General features: G+C 41.9%; 2 protein-coding genes across 2 annotated transcripts in view; one reads left to right on the top strand and one right to left on the bottom strand.

The window, feature by feature from the left end:
* Nucleotides 1-1,831: 1,831 nt before the first annotated feature.
* Nucleotides 1,832-10,403, top strand: serp2 (stress-associated endoplasmic reticulum protein family member 2). Its single transcript, XM_085384858.1, has 3 exons — nucleotides 1,832-1,987; nucleotides 6,564-6,636; nucleotides 9,937-10,403. Exons 1-3 carry the CDS (start codon nucleotides 1,904-1,906, stop codon nucleotides 9,975-9,977), a joined length of 198 nt encoding a protein of 65 aa, XP_085240984.1. The 5' UTR covers nucleotides 1,832-1,903; the 3' UTR covers nucleotides 9,978-10,403.
* A 1,937-nt stretch (nucleotides 10,404-12,340) lies between these two features.
* Nucleotides 12,341-22,808, bottom strand: part of LOC146651346 (TSC22 domain family protein 1-like) — a 41,768-nt gene continuing 31,300 nt past the window's right edge. Inside the window, exons 2-3 of the mRNA XM_085383889.1 lie at nucleotides 15,689-15,740; nucleotides 12,341-13,816 (exon numbers count right to left, since the gene is read on the bottom strand). Coding sequence (XP_085240015.1) covers nucleotides 13,547-13,816; nucleotides 15,689-15,740 — 322 coding nt within the window. The 3' untranslated portion in view covers nucleotides 12,341-13,546. The remainder of the gene's footprint in view (nucleotides 13,817-15,688; nucleotides 15,741-22,808) is intronic.

Below are 22,808 nucleotides of genomic sequence, written 5' to 3'. Positions count from 1 at the left end.
GCAGGGCTAACTCACTTGCATGACACAGTCTTTCTGCTTCATCCAGAGTCAACTTGGAATCTCTGAGCAGCCGTTCTCTAGTCCGTTTATCATGGATCCCATACACAATTTGATCACGAACCATAGAATCTTTCAGCTCTCCAAAATCACATGACTGTGCCTTTAGCTTCAAATCAGTCACAAAGCAATCAAAAGTCTCTTCTGGTTGCTGCATCCGAGATCGAAAAACATACCTTTCATATACTGTGTTCTTCTGTGGTGAACAGTGTGCATCAAACTTTTCAATCACTCTGTCATACTTATTCCTGTCACCAACTTCCTCAAACGTGTTGAAGACTTCAATGGCTTGAGGACCAGCTACCGTGAGCAGCAATGCAATTTTCCTGGCATCGGGTTTAGAGTCCAGTCCCATGGCAGCCATGTACAGCTCAAACTGCTGCTTAAAACACCGCCAGTTGCTGTCCACATTCCCCACCAGTTTCAGTCCTTCCGGAGGCTTCAAACTTTCCATCTCAAACAGAACTTTGAGCTACTATCGCTTCCGCTCTCCCACTTTTACTCCTGGTACCATGTGTTGTCTTCGTATAGCTTTGAATAATTACACAGTATCCACTTGTGTTTTGCGAGCGTCTGCTCCAAACATTTTTATTATCTCATTCACAAGTCAGTCTTCTTTTATAGAGGCATTCATGAGCCCTCTCAAATACAGCGCCCCCTACTGGCAAAACCCCATTAGCACATGAACACCCACACATCACCACAGGAACAACCATCTCTCAACCAAGAATAAATCCAGTGCTTGCAGTCGTCCCCCACCGATCTGTGGATAGTACTCAGTTTCATGATCACTGATCAATGGCCATGACCCCATGCCCTGTTTTTGGTGCTTCTTTAGGTTATTATGCAAATATATGGTTTTTAAGGGTGGGGAAACTGCAGTCAGCCGAGACTGATTAGGTCACTTAGACGAGTGATGAAATATTTCTCCCGCTGAAAAGCTACATCCAGATGAATAAAAGCAACTTTGTGAATGTTAGGCAAAAGCACCTGTCTGGATAGGTGAATGAGACTTGTAATAAGTGCTTTGAAATGTCAAAACAAGAATCCCACAAAGTGAAATGGATGCACTGAGGACAACTAAGGGTGAGGTAACTTGGCCAAGGATACTTTGGTATGCACACTGAAGGAGCTAGGGATCAAACCACTGGCTTTCTGACTGGTAACCACTGGACCAAAAAAACATTTCAATCTTCTTTTTTAAGGCAAACAACAAGGTAACTTTTAGGCTGTCTCAAAACACGCATCGTTATATTTAGGTAGATGACAGACATGTAAACCCACAAACTTGATGAGCAAAAGAGGATGGATGGATAGAAATTAGAGTATTTTTAATCATCTCATAATATTTATTACAAAATACGTGTACAGAAAATGAGTCGTACAGTGACGACTCGTTTTCTATTTCATTTATTTTCAATCATAGTCTATTATTCAGTCATCGATAGCTGGAGCGCGCCCCTGAACGCGCCAGGTGCATGGGGATGCTGTTTTCAAGCTCAACAACGTACAACACGCAACATCCTGTGGGGCCCTTCAAAGTAAGAGTCTCGGTAAACATTTTGTATAATTTCTTATAACTTAAGTCTTACAACGATTTAAACGTACAGTAAGCATATATAGATAGTCACGTGTTGGATTTCTGAACTTCGAATACCATAGAATAGAGCATAAAAACTTGTTATAATAGCTTCGTGCTCGTATTTTGAACGCTATCGCACTTCGGTTCCGGTTTCTTCTTCGCGGACTTTTGGTGACTTGACGCAGGCGCCGCTGCTGCTGCTGTCGTCAACCTGCAGCATCAGAAAACAACAGGCTAAAAACAGACTGGCGTATCCCGGTGAAGATGGTGGCCAAACAGAGGATCCGCATGGCCAACGAGAAGCACAGCAAGAACATCACTCAAAGAGGAAACGTAGCCAAGACGCTGGTGAGCCGCTAACGGACACGCAGAGCGACGCCAACCTGACACGTTAGCCCAGAGAGGTGACGTTCAGCCCGGCGTGAGCGCAGCGGTGATGGTAGTGCTGATGGTGCCAGCTGTCAGTTAAAGGTGTCAGGGTGCTGAGCGACTTGGGAGCTTCAGCGTGATATGTGCGGTGTGTTTTATTTCACACGGAGCGGATCGGGGTGTAATTTATTCAGACTGGATTCACTCCGCTCGTGACCGCCGCACACTGCATGTTGCTGTCCGGGTGAAGAGGCTGCAGTTAGGGCAGGAAAATTGCCGAAATCCGTTAATTCTGACATAAAATCAGCGGTAAACGTGAGAGCACGTCTGAAATGCATTGATTTAAAAACAAATAATTGGTTGTCATCAAGGAAAAGGAAAATAAACCCCAATAAACCCATCACTTTATTTTACTCTACATTGTGGGCCACATACAGTCCACTTTGATCCTAAGTGACCGGTGAAACTTTCTGTCATGGTGAAGAAGTTTAACTACACATTAATTACTGAGCTATCATAAAGTAACAGAAAAGACTTGTTAGAAATAAATATATTTTTTTAAAAATACAAAAATGATTAAAAGTAATGGTAAATGGCCTGCATTTGTATAGCGCTTTTCTAGTCCCTAAGGACCCCAAAGCGCTTCACACTACATTCAGTCATTCACACATTCACACACTGGCGATGGCAAGCTACATTGTAGCCACAGCTGCCCTGGGGCGCACTGACAGAGGCGAGGCTGCCGGACACTGGCGCCACCGGGCCCTCTGACCACCACCAAACATGGGGTTAGTATCTTGCCCAAGGATATTTGGCATGCAGCCAGGAGGCAGCCTGGGATCGAACCACCGACCTTCTGATTAGTGGCTGACCTGCTCTGCCACCTGAGCTACAGCCACCCCCTAATGAAACAAAACAAATGATAAAAGGCTTTTTGGTAAATAAAAGAACGTACGATTTATTTATCAGATTTATTTGGTAATTTTTTGGAAATTTTTGTTGTTGTTTGTTTTACTGTGGACCAATTGTTTAAAAAAACAAAAATAAGACTTGTAAAACTTACATTTTGGACTTTTAACTTTATTTAGGACCTCCTTCACATTGTTTGGCGTCTTCGCCAGGCCAGTTTTGGCTCCTGGGCCTTGTGTTGACACCCCTATGTAACCAGCTCCCAGTTTGGATTCAGGAGACAGACTTTAAAACTTTCCTTACTTCATGAATTTCACCTATCACGGGTTATTTGTTATAACGTAACTCCCGCGATAAACGAAGGACCACTGTACAGCACTCTACATTTTTCCTGCCTCCCCTAACCCCCAACCAGCCCCTCACTGAGCCTGATCCTGCTGGAGGGTTCTTCCTGTTAAAAGGGAGGTTTTCCTCCCCACTGTCGCCAAGTCCACTATTGTAGAATGGTTATCTTACAATATGAAGTGCCTTGAGGCAACTGTTTTTGTGATTTGGCGCTATGTAAATAAAGTTGAGTTGAATTGAAAAAACCGTGCAATTTCTACATGCTAGAAAACATTGGTTTCTTTCACTTACTACAGCATCACAACCATTTGGGCTAAAATTTTAAGAAAGACATTTGCAAAAAAAATTGCAGAAAAGTTTGTGGTGGCTCGTTGCCCAGAAGATTTTTGTGAAGTTCCCCCCAAAAAAGACAAAAAAGAACCAACTGGAGCTTTTCTCTCATTTAATTGTTTTTGAATCAATGAATGTGGTGTAGTATGAATGTAGCAAAAGCTGTAAAATCTAAGAAAATACAGTTAATGCCAAAATAGGTGAGCTGAACAGGAGTCTTTGCCCTTTTGACATCCCTGCTACTCAACATGTTTGTCTCACCTGCTCCCACCTTTCACTGAGGTCAGTGCAGTTGAATGGCAAGCTGATATCACAAAGCAAAACCAAAAAAAACACTGAATTAAAAAAGTGAAAATAGATGTTAGATGGCGCTTATGAGTCTTATTAGTTACTATTAATTACTTTTAATGACTGTGGAACATTTTAAAATATCTTTAATACGTCCTTCACATTTTCATTTTTATCTGCACTCTTTTCCACTACTGTGGATTTAAACATTTATTAACTTTAGTATCTGTTCTCAAGGTCAGTAAAGGGATCATGGAGGGTTGTCTTCTCCACAAGTTTTCTCTTTTCATTTCTGTTAGTCTCGGTAACTCTATTCAGTGATGTCAACATTAGTTTTCTTCACATATCCTCCTCCTCCTCACACGTTTGACATCCCAACAGCAGACATGTAATGCAGAATGTCAAATTTGCTCATTTGCTCTAGTTTTCCAATAAAGCTCTGTGATAATCCTTCTCTGGTGATCCCCATGGTATTACACAGGGAGTGGAAGCATTTCTAGACCAAGATGAGCTAAAGACGAGCAGGTTTTGTCTTTTCCCACTGTGACGCCAGACACACTGGCCAATTTATTAGGAAGGTGTTGCAAGAACTGTTGATGAAAGTCAGGATGGAATCATACTGCCATATTATTTACACCAAATTTGGATCCTACCATCTATATATTGCAGCAGAAATTGAGTTTCATAGACCAGGCCACGTTTCTCTAATCTTCCAATGATTCTTGTTCTTAGCTGACAGGAGTTTCACCCAGTGTGGTCTTCTGCTGCTGTAGCCCATCTGCTTCAAGGCTCAATGTGTCATGGGTTCATAGATGCTCCTCTGAATGCTTTGGTTGTGATTATCAGGGTTTCTGCTGCTAAATCCTTGAGCTGGTTGCTGGTGTCTGATAAGATATGTACATGTTATTATATTAATTAATACTATATTAATACTATATTAATAATAGAGTGAATGTCTCATTAAATAAGAGAATAATTTGGAAAGGAATAATATTTTTCTTTGTTTTTTTTTTTTTTAAAGTTAAAGTGAAATATTTTTAGATGTAAACATACAAATTCTCTCCCTTCTTTAAGTTACTGGCAAAACTTTTTCAGGTTGAGCCCACTTGAGATCAAATCAAGCTGCATGTGGTCCAGGTTTAACACATCCAACCAGATGTGGACATGTCTCAGCCTCCACCACTCTCAGCACTGGAGCCCCCCCAGGGGTGTGTTCTGAGCCCCCTGCTGTACTCTTTGTACACATATGACTGTGTGGCCACTACCAGCTCCACCACCATCATCAAGTTTGCTGACGACACCGTCGTGGTGGGCCTGATCTCTGATAACAACGAGACGGCCTACCTGAAGGAGATTAGGAATCTGGAGAACTGGTGCCAGAGGAACAACCTCCTTCTAAACGTCAGTAAGACAAAGGAGCTGATAGTGGACTTCAGCACTAAGCAGGAGAGGAACTACCAGACCCCCGTCATCAACGAGTGCCCAGTGGAGAGAGTGGACAGCTTCAAATACCTCGGAGTTCACATCACGCAGGACCTGTCATGGTCCTGTCACATCAACACCGTGGTGAAAAAGGCCCGACAGCGTCTCTACCACCTCAGACGCTTGAGAGACTTCCAACTGCCCTCCAAGGTGCTCAGGAACTTTTACTCGTGCACCATAGAGAGCATCCTGGCGGGAAACATCTTAACCTGGTTCGGGAACAGCACCATGCAGGACAGACGAGCTCTACAGAGGGTTGTGCGGTCAGCTGAGCGCACCATCCGCTCCGAGCTCCCTGACCTGCACTCAATCTACAGCAGGCGGTGCCGGACCAAGGCCAGGAAGATCGTGAAGGACCTCAGCCATCCCAACAACAGACTGTTCTCTCTGTTGAGGTCAGGAAAGCGATTCCGCTCCCTGAAGACCAACACGGAGAGACTGAGGAGGAGCTTCTTCCCGCAGGCGATACGGTCTCTCAATCACACCACCACACAGTACTGACCCACACATATGGTTCTTACACACACACTGGACTTTCTGGACTTTGTTTTTGCACAACACTGGTCACTATATTCTTCATTTCCAGTTAATACTTGTACAGCTGCTGTTATTGTGTATATATTTATTTATATTTAGATTTCTTCATACATTCTTATATAGTTCTATATTGTGTATTGTGTATTTTGTTGTACAGTTATTTTATTTTCAACTTTAATTTATATATTTTATCTTATTCTTCCCAGTTAAATTTACCCTTCATTCTAATTTGTGTTGTACAGTTATTTCATTTTTAACCTTAATTTATATTTTATTCCTTCCTAGTTAAATTTACCCTTTTTAATTTTGCATATTTATTTCCTATCTTATTCATAGCCTTTCCTTTTTTTGTTTTCTTTAGGTCACGAGTAGTTGTCCAAGCATTTCACTACATATCGTACTGTGTATGACTGTGTACGTGACAAATAAAATTTGAATTTGAATTTGAGCTCATCACGGCTGCTCTCTAAACCTTTGACTGATGAGCCACCGTGTAAAGAGGGAGAGAGAAGTGCTGACCCTGCACCTTTCAGTGTATAATTAGACTCTGAGGTTTATCCCTGCAAAAACAGTTGTTGAAGTTGGACAAGGAGCAGGGAAGCCTCTGTGTTTGCTCGGCAGCACATTTTTGCTGACGTACATGATGTGTGTTTCTCCTCCACAGCGGCCACAAGAAGAGAAGTATCCTGTGGGTCCCTGGCTGCTCGCCCTCTTTGTGTTTGTTGTGTGTGGATCAGGTACGGACGTTTTCTTTTTTTAAAAAATATCTACAGAAGAAAGTGGTTTCAACTGGTCAGTGATGCTGGATTTTAGGACCTAAAGTCAGACTGATGTGATGTATCAGTCTGTGTTCAATACCCAGCAGCTCTTTAATGCTTTGATTATCTCACTCAGATGACTGGACCTTCAGTAACTGTGTTAAATTAAGTGTTTTATATACACAGATAAGGCTTATTTCATGTTTAAAGGCTCACTCAAATCAAATGTTAATTAATTATGCAGTTGACCACTGGAGCTCCACATCCCCAATCCAGTAGATTTATTAAGCACTCACATTTAATCAGCCTCATTGGAGCAGGGCTGTGTTCACAGGGGAGTGTAGCGTGTCTATTGATGCTTTAAGACTAGAGTGCTGTGAAGTGTGAAGTCTCACATCGTGTTACTTGTCTGTTTTTAGTAAAAGAGAGGTTGACCCGTATTAAGCTCCTCCTCCATTTCAGATGACGGTGGCATCAGAAGATAATTCGGTCTACGGGAGAATCCCAGACATTTTTTTCAAACCCAGGGTGTAGTAAATTTTTCTCCAAAGCTGAAACGGCCTATCGATTTGCATGACCTTCACGTCACGTCATTGGAGCTTGCGTCATGTAGCTGTGCCGCATGACAGCTTGACCAGAAGTCTTACAAATTGCTTAGAGGACAGCATGGATGGGATCAGGGGTTAAAATGTAAATCTAATAACTGTGTATTTTAAGTACTTTGTGTATATTTTGATGGTAAAGCATTTGTGCTACCACTTGAGTATGATTAAGCCCTAAATACTTCTGTCGTTACAGTAACGATGAAAAATTTTGGAAAAGTCACGAACTTAAAAATGTCTTTTAAATGCTCATTAGAATTCAATTCAAAACGATGAGATGGAGACTTTCACATGTATGAACGTGGCCGTGGAGTAAGATCATAGAAATACATTTCTTCATTCTTGGCAAATTCTTTCGCTTTTGCTTTTCGCTTTTCGCTTTTGCCAAGAATGTTTTTTTTTTTCCCACCAGGACGCTCTAGGCCGTAGGTCGATGATCGATTTTGTAATCGTATCACCAGACCTGCGACCATATGATCTGGACACTCGGGTAAAGAGAGGGGCTGAGCTGTCAACTGATCACCACCTGGTGGTGAGTTCGATCAGGTGGCGGGTGAGGACGCTGGACAGACCTGGTGCACCTAAACGCGTAGTGAGGGTGTGCTGGGAACGTCTAGCAGAGGCCCCAGTCCGCGAGATCTTCAACGCACACCTCCGGCAGAGCTTCAACAGCATTCCGAGGGAGACTGGGGACATTGAGTCCGAATGGACCATGTTCAGCGTCTCCATTGCCGAAGCTGCTGCATTGAGCTGCGGCCGCAAGGTGGTTGGTGCCTGCCGTGGTGGTAATCCCCGAACCAAATGGTGGACACCAGAGGTGAAGGGAGCCACCAGGCTGAAGGAGTCCTATCGGGCTTGGTTAGCCTGTGGGACTCCGGAGGCAGCCGACAGGTATCGACAGGCCAAGCGGAATGCGGCTCGGGCAGTGGCTGAAGCAAAAACTCGGGTGTGGGAGGAGTTCGGAGAGGCCATGGAAAAAGACTTTCGGACTGCCTCGAAGAGATTCTGGCAAACCGTCAGGCGTCTCAGGAGGGGAAAGCGGTGCTCTACCTGCACTGTGTATAGTGCTGGCGGAGCGCTGCTGACGTCGACTGAGAAAATTGTCAGGCGGTAGAAGGAATACTTCGATGACCTCCTTAATCCCACTGACACGTCTTCCGAGGAGGAAGCAGAGTCTGAGGATGAGGGGAATGACCCGCCAATTTCCGGGGGCGAGGTCACTGAGGCAGTTAAACAACTCCTTGGTGGCAGAGCCCCTGGTGTTGATGAGGTCCGCCCCGAGTTCCTGAAGTCTCTGGACGTTGTAGGGCTGTCCTGGTTGACACGCCTCTGCAATGTTGCGTGGAGATCAGGGGCAGTACCTGTGGACTGGCAGACCGGGGTGGTGGTCCCCATCTTTAAGAAGGGGGACCGGAGGGTGTGTTCCAACTACAGGGGGATCACACTCCTCAGCCTCCCTGGGAAAGTCTATGCCAGGGTGCTGGAAAGGAGAGTTCGTCCGCTAGTCAAACCTCGGATACAGGAGGAACAATGCGGTTTTCATCCTGGTCGCGGAACACTGGACCAGCTCTTTATCCTCTCCAGGATACTTGAGGGTGCATGGGAGTTTGCCCAACCAGTCTACATGTGTTTTGTGGACTTGGAGAAGGCATTCGACCGTGTCCCTCGGGGTGTCCTGTGGGAGGTGTTGCAGGAGTATGGGGTGTCTGGCCCATTGCTACGGGCCATTCGATCCCTATACAACCGTTGCAAGAGCTTGGTTCGCATTGCCGGCAATAAGTCGGCCTCGTTCCCGGTGGGTGATGGGCTCCGCCAGGGCTGCCCTTTGTCTCCGGTTCTGTTCATAATTTTTATGGACAGGATTTCTAGGCGCAGCCAAGTGGCGGAGGGCTTTCGCTTTGGTGGCCTCAGAATCTCATCTCTGATTTTTGCGGATGATGTGGTTCTGTTGGCTTCATCGGGTGAGGGCCTCCAGGTCGCACTGGAACGGTTCGCAGCCGAGTGTGAAGCAGCGGGAATGAGGATCAGCACCTCCAAATCTGAGGCTATGATTCTCAGCCGGAAAAGGGTGGAGTGCCCACTCCGGGTCGGGTATGAGTTCCTGCCCCAAGTGGAGGAGTTCAAGTATCTCGGGGTCTTGTTCGCGAGTGATGGGAGAAGGGAGCCGGAGATCGACAGACGGATTGGGGCTGCAGCTGCAGTAATGCAGACGCTGCACTGGTCCGTCGTGGTGAAGAGGGAGCTGAGTGTAAAAGCGAAGCTCTCAATTTACCGGTCGATCTACGTCCCTACCCTCACCTATGGCCACGAGCTGTGGGTAGTGACCGAAAGAACGAGATTGCGGATACAAGCGGCAGAAATGAGCTTCCTCCGAAGGGTGGCTGGCCATCCATGAATATGGATGGATGGACAATGAGATTTTCAGTGTGTTTCAGTGAGCGACCCACAAACTGACGCCACATTACAGGGACACACATCTGCTGCAGTTTTAAAAAGTATCACAGAGTTGACAGGACTTTTAAAAAAAAAAAAAAAAAAAAAAGCTGCTGATTGGAGCGGGAAATTGGACCCAGGAACGGGATAGAGAATCCAGATGAGAAATGATGTCATGGCTGTTTACCACGCTGTTTTCCTTCCTGTCAAGGCTTTGACGTCGTGTCTCCCTGTGTGCTCTCAGCCATATTTCAGATCATCCAGAGCATCCGTATGGGGATGTGATGAAGGAGAAGACTCTGGACCCCTGCCCTCTACCCCCCAAACCCTCCTCATGCCCTCATAGCGCCTCACCTGTGCACCCTCCAGAGGTCCAGAGATGAATGCCACTCCTTGGAGAGAGAGGGAGAGAAGCGTCCCCCTGAAGCTGACCCTAAAGACACCACCCTGCCCCTGATCAGCGTTTACAGTATTGCAGTCTGTGGTACTGACAGCTTTTCTATGGACAGTCTGAGACCACGCCGGCTGGAGATCGTGATTCATTTTGTGTGTGTGTGTGTGTGTGTGTGTGTGTGTGTGTGTGTGAGAGAGAGAGAGAGAGAGAGAGAGAGAGAGAGAGGTGTGTGACTGTGCGACCAGTGATTCCTGCTAACAATGTGCCATACTTGTATAATTCACTGTCAGTCTATGAAGAATGTTTTTTCAAATAAATGTTGAGCATTTAGAAAACGTCCACGTTTAATTCTGCTGTCGTAGACTCTGTTTTACCAGAGCACGATACTCACTCCACCCGTCAGAGGTTTCATGTTGTAGGTGGCAGCAGGATGCAGCTAAATGCTTTAAATGTCACCCGGGGTACGCATACAGCTCATTTGTAAAGTAGCTATCAGAACTTTGTGTACATAATCTTGCATTTCCAGTTTAAATATGGTTTCCCTCTAAACAGAGATGGTGGGTATTTTCAGTAATGAGAGGGATCAGGGGGTGATTTAGAAGTTTGAGAATGACAAACAAAAACACTGCTTTCTATATTTAAGGTTCAGTTCAGCCACCTAAAGGGAACAAATGAGATCCCAGTGCATTAAACCAGTGTGAATATCACCTTGTTTAACTGTTACGTGTTACAGAGCAGTAACACAGTTTGTAATATGACTTTTTAAAGTCATATTACAAACAAACTGTGTTTGTAATATGACTTAATTGCTGTCTGCTAAGATAACATTATTTGATATGTAAACACTGAATTTAATTACATCTGCAAGTTATCCAAATTATATATTTATTTTTGTTTTTATTTTCTGGAGCTTAAATGCATTTGTTTAGGTTTGGGTTTTTTTAGCGTCACTTTAATGGAGTCTGTAAAATTCCCTGACTCTTAAATACATGCAGAGCCCATTGTGGTTATATGTAATTGCTCGTAGGAGGCAGTTTCATATAAAGAAAGCAAGCCATGGGAGGTCTGGCCTCTTTGGATAGTTTTCCCTCCACAGCAACTGAGGAAGGTGAGTTTATTTTATAAGTCATCCACCTGGATATTGGAGATCTTAGAGATTGTAATGGCCTCTCTAACTAATGCTACAGTCACAATGTGCAGCGGTCTCATTCATTTTGTAACAGTTGGAGACGGGCACCTGGTGTACAACTACTTGTTTCAAAACGACTTTGTTGTGTAAAGATGGGCTCTGTCTGCCATCAGCTTGCGATTGAACAGGGACAAGTGGACAGTTATGAGCAATCTGTGATAATAGCTGTGATTAAATGTGAAGTGAAAATCACTTCTGTCTCCATATACATACACAGAAATTTATATAAACTCCTTGAGTCCAGTCAGAATTTCAGATGTTAAACTAATATTGATGCAGTGGTCACGCTCCAACCTTCTTTAAAAAGAAAAAAAAAAAAAAAAAATATATATATATATATATATATATATATATATATATATATATATATATATATATATATATATATATACATACATACATACATATACACACATACACACACACACAGCTGCCAACCAGTTGAGTCAACTCCCTTACTGCAAAGAGTTGAGTTGCACTAATTGTCCAGTGGTTGTCAGAGTTTAACATTAGACTAGTTCCCAGGTTTTTTCAGCTGTAGCTGCAAACAGGGATACCAACCTAACCTCTTTCATTTGACTTTTTCTTTTTAATTTAATGCAATTTCAGTTGCTTTGTCTTTTTCATGGTTACTATATGGAGGGGATACGTCAGAGGCAAGTTTTAAGTTAACCAAGTAGACATCCAGAGTGTCAACCTCTTGTCTTTCAGTCTCATCACAGAAACATTTTACCAAATTAATCCCAAAATTAAAGCGATTTCCTCTAGTTAGTTTATTTCAAGTTCACAAAATCATGCGTTTTATTTTAGTTAATGCTCCACTCTTGTCCAAATGTGGTCACTCTTTTCATTCATGAGCGCAGTAATTGGACAGGAAAACTGGGGAGGGGAGGAGAAAAAAAGGAGTCATTTCTTCCTTAACCATGTTTATTGAAAGTTGTGAAGTGCAGCTGTCAAGTGCAATTGTGGTATGTATGTTACAATATCTCATCCGGTCATTGCGGAAACATGCACAGAACATGAGCATACAACTGATACACAGAATGAAAAAGAACATCTCTAGAGTTTGTATTTTTTTTTTTTTTTTTTTTTTTTTTTAAATTGAACTTTAAGATATTGTTCATCCAAAAGTATTTCACTGTCAAAAAAAATAAAATAAAATAAAATAAAGAGTGCAATACTCCAGAAAGAAAAAGAGAACCAAGTGGAAATGGTTTTACAGTCAAGAGTTAATGTTGCAGTAAGGGTTATGGACAACACAGTCGGGCTGCTTGTTGTCAGTTAAATATCCTAAACTCCTCGTCCATCCACAGTCCTGAAAATACAGCATTAAAAATAGATGACACAGGCTGGGCAAGACTCATCTGCATCAATCTGTGTGACCTAGATAGCATCTGTTGTTTATCTTCACCACCACCTCCTCTCTATTTTACATGATACTTACACTATACAGAAATATACATCATCCTCTGCCCTCTCGAATCTTTTAGGAAAACAAAAAGGGGAAAAAATGCAGCTTAGCCCAAAAGAAGTCTCAACCCTGTCTGATAAGGTTTAAATTACATGCCACTGCAGGGCTGAGAAAACTGCAATGAGGAGCTTCGAGGGCAAAAACGAGGAGGTTGAAATACTGAAAATAGAATATCATCATCTCCATAAGAAACCACGGTTTGTTCATCCCATCAACCCACAGCTAAAAGATCATACCATCATCATCAATGCTGCTGTAAAGAACCTCCCCTCCCACCCCAAACTCCCCCATTCCAGATGGGGGGAGTCTGTGATGATTGCTCACATTCTTCATTTGGAGAAGGTGTCTTCCTCTTGAGTCCGTCAACCTGGAAACTTCTTTTATTTACATCATTCTGCAAAACAGGAAACTATCAATCCTGCTGCTCCACCCACTGGTGTAGTCGACATCACTCAGGCACAGTGATTTTTTTTTCTTTCTTCTATTTAAATCTAAGCATTGTTTCCACTGATGAGCTGTTCCTCTGTAAGACATTCTAGTTGATGAAAAGAGGGGGACTTTTTTGGCAAATGTTCAAAACAACTTCATGTACAGCATCTCAAGATTGTCGCCCTCCCCCCGCGCCTCCGAGCGCAGCCCCCGCTCGTCCCTCTGTCTGCATCCTTCTGAGATAAAATGTGCAAATTCTCATCTTAACGGCGTAGCCTCCTGCGGTTGAAGGCAAAGTTTGGCTCGGCAGCTGTGCCAGAGCTCAAACAACACAAACAAACAAACAAGTCAAGTTCTCCACCTGGGCCAGGCTACGCCGAGGGGCCAGAGCTGTGTGTTGCAGACTGGGAGAGGGTGGTGGCGCTTGCGGGTCCCGGCGTGGCGGCCATTTGAGGGGTAGGTGGCGAGCCGGTCTGAACCTGGGCCTGGAACTGGGCCATCTGTTCGGGGCTCGCCAGCGTCTTCAACAGCGTGTTCTCCTGCTCTAGCTGGGAGTTACGCTCGATCAGCTCCTTGATCTGCTCCTTCAGCACCTCCACCTCCTCACGCACGGCGTACATGAGGTGACTCTTCACCAGGTCCTGAAAAAGACAGGAGGTAGAGGTTTACGACAGGAATCCACAAACATCAGGTAAATTAGGTTGTGCCTTTAGGCAAAAATCATAATTGTAACCGTTTGATGTGAATTTAAATTTAAGGATGAGGTTGATAAGGAGAAGGATAAAATAACAGGTAGCATCTGTTAAACCAAATGGAAATTGCACATTTTTACATTTAATAGATATGCACCAATTTGAAACACAGCGCTATTACAATGCCAATGTTTACTAAATAAGCTGTAATCCTCACTGTAAGAAGAGACTGGACAAGACTCACAGGATAATGTTATTCAGTCCCGTTACACACTGAGTACCTTCTTTTGCTGCTTTGCACACATTGAAGTCAGGAGTGAAATGACATTGAATCAAGTTGTTGACGACACATTATGCTAACTTTAAATTAATTAATATGGAATTTTTCCTTCCTACTGTCAGCAAGTGCTTGCTCACGGGGGTGGGGTGGGAGTGGGGGTCGTCTGATTGTTGATGTTTTCTCTATATCACTGGAAGGTCTCTACCTTACAATACAAAGCGCTTTGAGGTTACTCCTAAGGCTTGATCTCCTCAGGGAGACGAATTTACGGAAGGAAATGTGACACAGCTATTGCCTTATACAAAACTACTAACACTTTTGAGTTGAATTATTTATTTAAAATTTCCTTTTAATTTTATCAATGTTGTTGTGACTAATTAGAAAGTAACATTCTGGATCAGACTTAATTTATTATCCTCTTCAGTTGCTTTCTGATTTCCATAAATCAACTGTTCTTAACATTAAGGGACATTTATTAAAATCTAACTAGTCTTTAAGGATCCAGCTAATTTTCAATTGCAAACACCAGCAAAAGAAAAAGCTACCTGTCTTATGTCTTCACCTGGACCAGATGCTGATGGCCTTAAGGTGTGACTATTTGTGCATCATGGGACTGTACACTGAAAATACTGTTGATCATAGTTTTAATGATCTGGGAAAACAAACATTTAAAGCTGACCTATTTTATTTGGAAAAAGTCAGGAACTTTCATTCAAGCTGAAAGTATCCCTAAATTGAAGCTGTGTGTTATCTTTTCATGGAAAAGCACTGCCAGCCTTCATTATACTGAACTATTTTATGAAAAAACGAATGTTTCGAGAGAGAAAAATAAAAATAAACTACTATAACAACAAAACAACAACAAAATGATAGTTACCTAAAACATTAAACTAACAGTTCATGAAGGAGTAAGTGGAAAGAGATCTTTAGAAGCGAGTCTCTATGTAATCTAATCTGGGATAATATAATAGATGATGATGAAAGGAGAAGCGTGAGAGGGAATATTCCCAAGGTGCTACGTCAGCAAGCCGGCCCACGTTTAAGTGCTAGCCAATCAGAGCCCGAGATATTTATACCCAGGCTGCCAGCCTTCCAGTTTGCCTAGCAACAAGAGCTGACAGCAGAGACAGAGACTTTAGATTTTTCTGGAAATAAAGGGCTAGATCTTTTTAAAACTTTGATTATTTTTTGATCGGCTGTTGTGCTTATAATTTTATATTTATTTTATATTTGTAATAATCGGGATGTTCTTTCAACTTGGAACCAGCGGTTCGTTTTGAGTTAGCTAAACTACTTTCACCTTTACGTTCGGTCACTCGTCAGTTCTGAAGTCTCACACTATTGCACTATTCTCCACGTATTAGCGGTTTTATTTCACAATTCGTTAACGTTTTGTTTGCCAGAAATTCAAATAAACACTTAAGTACACTGGGATGACGAAGTTCCAGATATAGGTGATTTAAAGTAAAATACTTTTAAGGAATACCCTATTAAGACATCTTATAGCAATTCGAAGACAACAAATTAAAGGAAAAACTCACCATCGCTTGCTCTATCTTGTTGTCTATGGCCACAACGCTGGCTCCGGATGAACTGCAAGAGAAAAGAGAAATAAATCCATTTTAAGCCAAACTGTGCTGCAATGGGGGGAGGGGAAAGAAAAGCAGCAAATAAGATGGATGGAGAGAAATGCAGAGAATAGAGGAAAGCGAACCGCAGAGCCTGAGGAGCTCCCTCTATAGAAATGTAGGTCGCTACTAGAAACATCTGGAATTTTCTATAAAAGCAGGAATTTTTTATGCTCTTTTTTCCCCTCACAGTGAGCATTTACAGTCATCTAAGCTGGATGCTACACAGTCATGAGGAAAAGGCACAGCGCTGCAGGTGAAGCAGCTGACGGAGCATTCACCTATTATCGAGCTGGACGTGCGAGCTCTCCGCGCTCAACAGCGACGACAGGAACGATATGGAAAAATTCCTCAGCTGGCACACGCCTAGATCCATAGCCATGGTGTAGCACGGAGCATTCATGCTGTTCATGATTTACAGGATCTGCGTGGCACATCCACGCGCTTCTTTCCCTGTGTGTTTTCCCCCTTTCCTTTTGTTGTTATTGGTCCTCTCTCCGGTAAAGCTCGCGCACTGACTGCAGCGGTACGGATGTAAGCCAAGGTCAGTTCATCACAGCGACGCGCGTACACACAGATCTGCAGCTAAGGACGAGGCTGGATGATTTATCCACACACGCGCAGAAAGAGACAGACCTCCGATTGGTGGAGGCTGAGTCTGTTTGCGTAATATATGCAGGGAACGCCCACACCTGCAGCTCTGCCGACTGGTTTCGGCATAAAATCATAGTCCAGCAGCACAAAGGGGGAATATCCGAAAAACAGCTCCCCCCCATAATCATATATTATTGAATTTAATCATTTTAAATCATTGTTGGATGGCCATATCTTTATCTGTACTCACAGGCCTAGACACTAGCTGGCAATCCCCTGGCATCTACCCGTCGCTAGAGGGAAAAGAATTTGAATTCCCTGAATGCCTCTTCAAACATTCTTACAGTGGTGAGGCTCAACATTGACATGAAGGTAAACGTTGTACATGTATTTGGCGAGCATTTGCAGGAAATCTTCCTTGCAAATGACCGGCAATCGCAGCAGCTTGGAGATTTTTTGTTTTGGCACAACCTGACCAATTTAACCTAAAAACAACAAGCAACCGCTTGCCAACCACTCAGTGAATGCACATTTTTCCTCAAAATGGTGAGCACGAAGATCTATGCTGACATCTGCACACCTGCCAGTCATTTGTGACCTCCACATTACTATTGCACGCGCCCCAAACAGTGGGCTTCAAAGTAGTAGAACAGCTTTCTGCACCAGAGAATAATAAAGGCTCTATCCTTTAGGAGCAATGCAACTTTTTGCATGGACCAAAAATTAAAACGCCAAAATAACGTTTGTAAAAAATCTTCCTAAATAACAAGTAACTGAAGATTGTAACAATATGGAGTGCAAACTACAAAACTTAATATGGTGGAGCAGAAAGGGAATGAGCATAACTTAAATACTTATAAATGATCACAACTGTGCTCCATGTAAATGTACTAAGTTGCTTTGCACTACTGGTCCTAGCCACGCTCTCGTCCAAACTAAGGCATTATTTCATTGGCACCCATGAGGGCCAGTGTCCATTATGAGAAAGAGCTTATAATACGGAGAAATGGCTCAGGGACAGATAAGACGCACAAGGTTGACGGACAGGGAATGTATCAGCTGCTGCTGCTGTAGTCTCCACAGTAAGAAAGACTTTCATCCAAGGGGGTCAAACTTAACGGTAACATTTAGTTTATTACTTAAATTAATTTTCACATGTGTTGTGGTGCCTGTGGGTAACTTAGATCCTCTAAATAATCTATAACATTCATATCTTTGGAGAACATGCCAACCCCACACAGAACAGCTGAAGTCTGCTCCTCCATGAATCTGGTTGTGCTCGAGGTTTCTTTCTGTAAAAAGGAAGATCTTCCTCCCTACTGTTGCTGGGGGTATCTCCAATTCTGTAGGGTCACAGTGTGCTGTTGCGAATTGATGCTACAAATAAAACTGAACACTGAAACTTCAGATGAAAGTCAACTTGGTCCATGTAATCTGCACTAACAGAACATAATCAAAAGAACAGCTTAGCTTTTATTTTAGGTTACACAGAAATGAACGTATTTAAAATACTTCAGGTGGGCACTTAGTGTTATTTCGTGTACATATGTTGCCCCCTTGCGGCCTTGTGATGTATTGCACTTTGAGGATTATTATCAAAGGACTCTGGCATTAAAAAGACTGTCTTACCAAATGGGAACAGAGATGGTATACATAGAAATAAAAGGTCCTCCACTTCCAGACCATTTTCTTTCTCAAATATTTGCAGGCCAAACACTGTATAAGCACATTTCAGAAAAATCCATCACCCCACAAGTCTCTCCTTATTGAATAGATTTTAAAAGATACATAACTGAGGCAGTTTGTCCTCTGCATAAAACAGTGTTGACTCTCGCAGAATATACCATTATGTATATTACAAACAAAATGACAGAAAGACCTGGGCTTTCCTTTTGAACACAGTGAGTGGGATTTCCAGTGTGAGGGGAGCAGATACCTCTGTTGTAAAACAACCATTACAAACTCTGAACCCTCTGAAAAAGATCATGTTCACCTATAACAGCCTTATTAGACAACATATTCAATTTTTCATCTGCCATAAACTGTTGCTCTCTGAAACAGTGAAACTATGTATAGAGAAATCAACATTTGTCTGGCAAATACTGGTCAGACAAATGTGGTTTACATGATTAGTTTTGTGGTTTTGAGCGCATATGGATGATGCATTTCATTTGCTTTTATTATACTGGTATACATGTATGCATATCATTCTGATTTAGTTTGTGTAAATACTCAGTCCCTCATATCATAATATCTGGATTTATTTGTTGGAATTTGAAATATTAAGTTCTTTATTGGATTATTGTAATTTCAATTTAGTGAAATAGAACAAAGTGAGGAGTTCTTTAGTGCCATTTCATAAAGTTGTACACCTATACTTTTTCAGATTGGTTGTTTTTCATGTTTTGACTGCAGTAGCACATTAAATTACAGACTTTTGGGATACATACAAGTACATCTGATGTGCAATGGCTGTGTTGGGTTAAAAAAAAAAAGTTAAAACAGAAACAAAAGTAAATAAAGCAGATGCTCCTCCTTACTGCAAGATGATCCATGTCTACATATTTTTTGAGGTTTTACTTCAGAGACATATTCGTAATCTTACGTTATTTTATTTCATCCTATTCAACTGAGCTTTTTTCATTATGATTAATTTCACTTCCACTAATTTTGTTTTGTTGTTGGTTGTGTTTACTGTTTTGGTTGCTATAATGTGGAAATTTTGCTACTATTTGTAAACATAAAGACCTCTTATCTTACCTAATTCTACACTGTTATCAAATGTCTGTCTTCAAGGCAGTCATGGTGGGTCACTGCAGCTAATTTGACTGAAATCTACACACCCAAAAGTTTTTTCACACACATTACAGATGGGAGTCTTTGTTCAACAGACTCAAAACAACTCCTACATTTCCAAACATTTCCACATCAGACACCCACAGCGCACCACCCTCTCCCATATACCTCCCTACACCCGGTGAAAAGGTCACTCTCACACATTCCCCAAACACACGCAAAGTCCTTAAAATCTCTTATACAAACTCTTGACATTCACGCCTCTGATCACACCCATGTCCACATCATACAGCAATCAAGCCACAAAACTAGTGTGAAGAAACTTAAGGTCCAGTTTCTGTGGTCAGAACGAGTTAATGTTTCATCAGGAGGTCAGAATGCGAATTATAACCAGACAGCTGAGAAACGGACTTGCCAGCAAGCACAGGACAGCTATGAAGACAAATCTGTGGCAAGCAAGCTGGTATAAAACAAAGAGGACTCAACATCCCCATGAATTCAACTCAGGGCCCCAAAAAAATAAATGCCTGTATTATTACAATTAAAACCCTGAATCAAGAGCTAAAGACTGAACAGAGCAACGTGTAAAACATTCACTTGGATTTTAATGTTAACACTTTACAACTTCTTTGAACTTCTGTCGTTTCAAGTTTTATTGGTTTCTTTTATGTGTATGTGTGTACCTTATGTTTAATAAAACTGCTTTTTATATTTCTATGTATTCTTATTCTGATGGACATTATGGACAATGCCAGACATCCTCTGCACACGGCCATAAACAACCAGAAGAGTCTGTTCAGTGACAGGTTGCTTCTCCCAAAGACAAGAACTAACAGACTTAAAAACTCCTTTGTCCCACACGCCATCAGACTGTTTAACTCCTCCCTGGAGGGGAGAGGGAGGGGAAACAGGAGGACAAAGGAGGGGGGAACAACTAAGCTGTAGTGCCTCTTCACCTCACTGTGCAATACCTTTTGTGCAATACTTTTGTAAATAGTCAACGGTGCAATAGACCTCAATACTTGAAATGTGCAATTCACTTGTATTTTTATTCCTATTTATTCTATTTATCCCCTTCGTATATTTTTTTTTTATATATATATATATATATATATATATATATATATATATATATATATATATATATATATATATATATATATATATATATATATATATATATATATATATATATATATATATATATGTGTGTGTGTGTGTGTGTGTAACTCTGTAACTTCTGTCGGTGCTGTGCTTTTTTGGAAATCGAATTTCCCAGAGGAACCCACCCGAGGGATTAATAAAGTTCTATCTAATCTAATCTAATCTTCTTACAAATAGTCACAAGTGTCAGTGATCTTGTGCCTTTGTCCTGCAGTATTACGCCCAAGAATAATTTTCCATCGGGAAAACTGAGGCACTGAGTACAACTGATTGTGGAGCTTAACCCTCAAGGGGCCATATGATGCACAACTATTGTCTTTTTATTTTATTTATTTATTTTTTTTAAGAAAGACTGGATAAAAATAATGACAATTCTCTACATCTACTTGCACACTATAGCTAATTATTTTTGTTACCGATTACTTTGGTAGCATCATATTTAAGTTACATGTTTTACTGAGCCAGGAGTAAAAATGAAACCAAATCTACAAACAAAAAAAGCAGTAAAATCTCAGAACTGCAAAACTGGAATGATGAAATTTTGGGCATTTTTACATTTTGATGTATGAAGTACCACAGCAGGCTGAAGAATGGGAGGGGTCTAATCTTAGTGTTTTCAGGTGAAGTATTCAAAAACAAAGCACCAGCTGGATACCAGAAGTCACCTTTACAAATGGTGGCTTAAGCTAATTTGGGCATCAGTAAGCACCAACACTATGAACAAACTGTTTTTTGTACTCTTGCCCGCCTCGCACACCCTTGTCCTCAGTCAAACACTTACCGAAAAGCCAAGTACCTCAATAAGAAGCTCTGAGCAGTGCTTATCTCTTCCGGTCAATTGACTGGAAGAGGGTTTAGCCAATTATCCACACCCCAAATAGCCAGTACAAGAGCGGCTGCTGAGGAGTAACACCCACGCATAAGGTCCAAATTAGACCTACGTATATGGAGTTACATTGAGGCTTGGTAGGAGCTATACGTGTTTACGCTGAAAAACTTGATGCACTTCCAGGAAAAGCTAGGAACAAGCTTTTCAAGGTGCAACTTGCACAAAAACACTACTGAAACTTAGTAACTTAGGTTTAAATCACGTGTGGGGAAACTAATAAAATCCTGAACTAAAGCCCTCATCAGTGAAGACAGAGGGGCTTTTCTTTTTACCTTTTAGGACAAAATTTTAAACTGGTTATAAAGTTTTAACTCAAATTATCAAATAAATCCAGAGTTTCTGACAGAAACGTAGTTAAGTCCGGAGGCTGGGACAGAGGAAGTTGTCCCATTCTTGTCTGATAGAGGATTCTCGTTTTTCAGCAGTCCCAGTTCATCTTTGTGTCTTATTAGCGTCATGATTTTTCCATTGGTTAAAAAGTTGGAATGCAGGCAGGGCAACTCCTGAAATGTGTTGCTGCCATCAAAGTTAAACAGAGTGAATATTTGTAACCAACTAATAAAATGTCTTAGGTTAAACATTTGATAGTTTTCTGTGTTCTACCGAAATCTCATAAAGACCTATTTTATTCAGTCATCTTTTTTTGTAATTGGGTTGTATATTCATTGAGGTGCAGTCATTTTTGTCTAAATATCCTGGTGCTTGAGCTCGACTGTGGGCCAAATTAGACACACATGTACTGTTTTGCAAATGTGAGTGTTCCAAGTTAATTTAGTAAAACTGCAAGTTGGCATCCTAACCAGCTAGCACCAGCTTTTGCCCACAAACTACTACATTTGTATCGATTGTCTCCAGAATTCAAAGAATACTCCAATAGTTGCCAGTGAAGATCATGCAGTATTTTTGTTTGTGATACCCAGGCCTACTCTGCACAACTTAAGTCGTTCAGAAACCACAAAAGTCGCCCCCTGCTGGCCAGCACAAAGATGCAGTTCACATTTTCCCACCTTTTGACTGGTATCAAGCAGAGATGGACCGATCCGATATTACGTATCGGTATCGGTCCGATACTGACCTAAATTACTGGATCGGATATCGGAGAAAAATAAAAAATGTAATCCGATCCATTAAATATCACGAAAGCACCTCACAAAACTTGCAACACGCCGTAACTCACCTCAGAACGTTAGCACGTCGGAGCAGTAGGCATCACGTGATAGAGCGGCTGTGGCATGCGGGACGTGTTGGTGGTCTGGATAGCATTTGGAGCTTCGCTAGCAACCCGGCATTTCATCTCCGACAAAGTTATCCCCGAGAGAAGTAAAGCAAGTGTGTAAGTCCATCTCTGAATGTTTGTAAAGCATTCCTGCGTTAAGCTTAACAAGCGATATATGGAGCGACTGCCTCTTCTTGCTGCTACTTCAATCATGAAACTGCTTAATGATCAGCTGATCGGCTTTTCTGTCGCGAGTCCATCTCTCTGGTTTGTTTTTGGCCCACTTTGCACCAGAAAGAGGAAACCAGCGGCTAAACAACAGCAGCACGTTTAAGCTTGATCAGCTGTTGTTAGAATTTATTTATTATTACTTT

The sequence above is a fragment of the Rhamphochromis longiceps genome, linkage group LG16 (genome assembly GCF_057381845.1).
Source record: "Rhamphochromis longiceps isolate RC_006_pf linkage group LG16, R_longiceps_female_GT1.1, whole genome shotgun sequence".
Taxonomy (NCBI): Eukaryota; Metazoa; Chordata; class Actinopteri; order Cichliformes; family Cichlidae; genus Rhamphochromis; species Rhamphochromis longiceps.
Note: the sequence above shows the minus strand (reverse complement) of the source record. Positions and strands in the feature narration are given on the sequence as shown.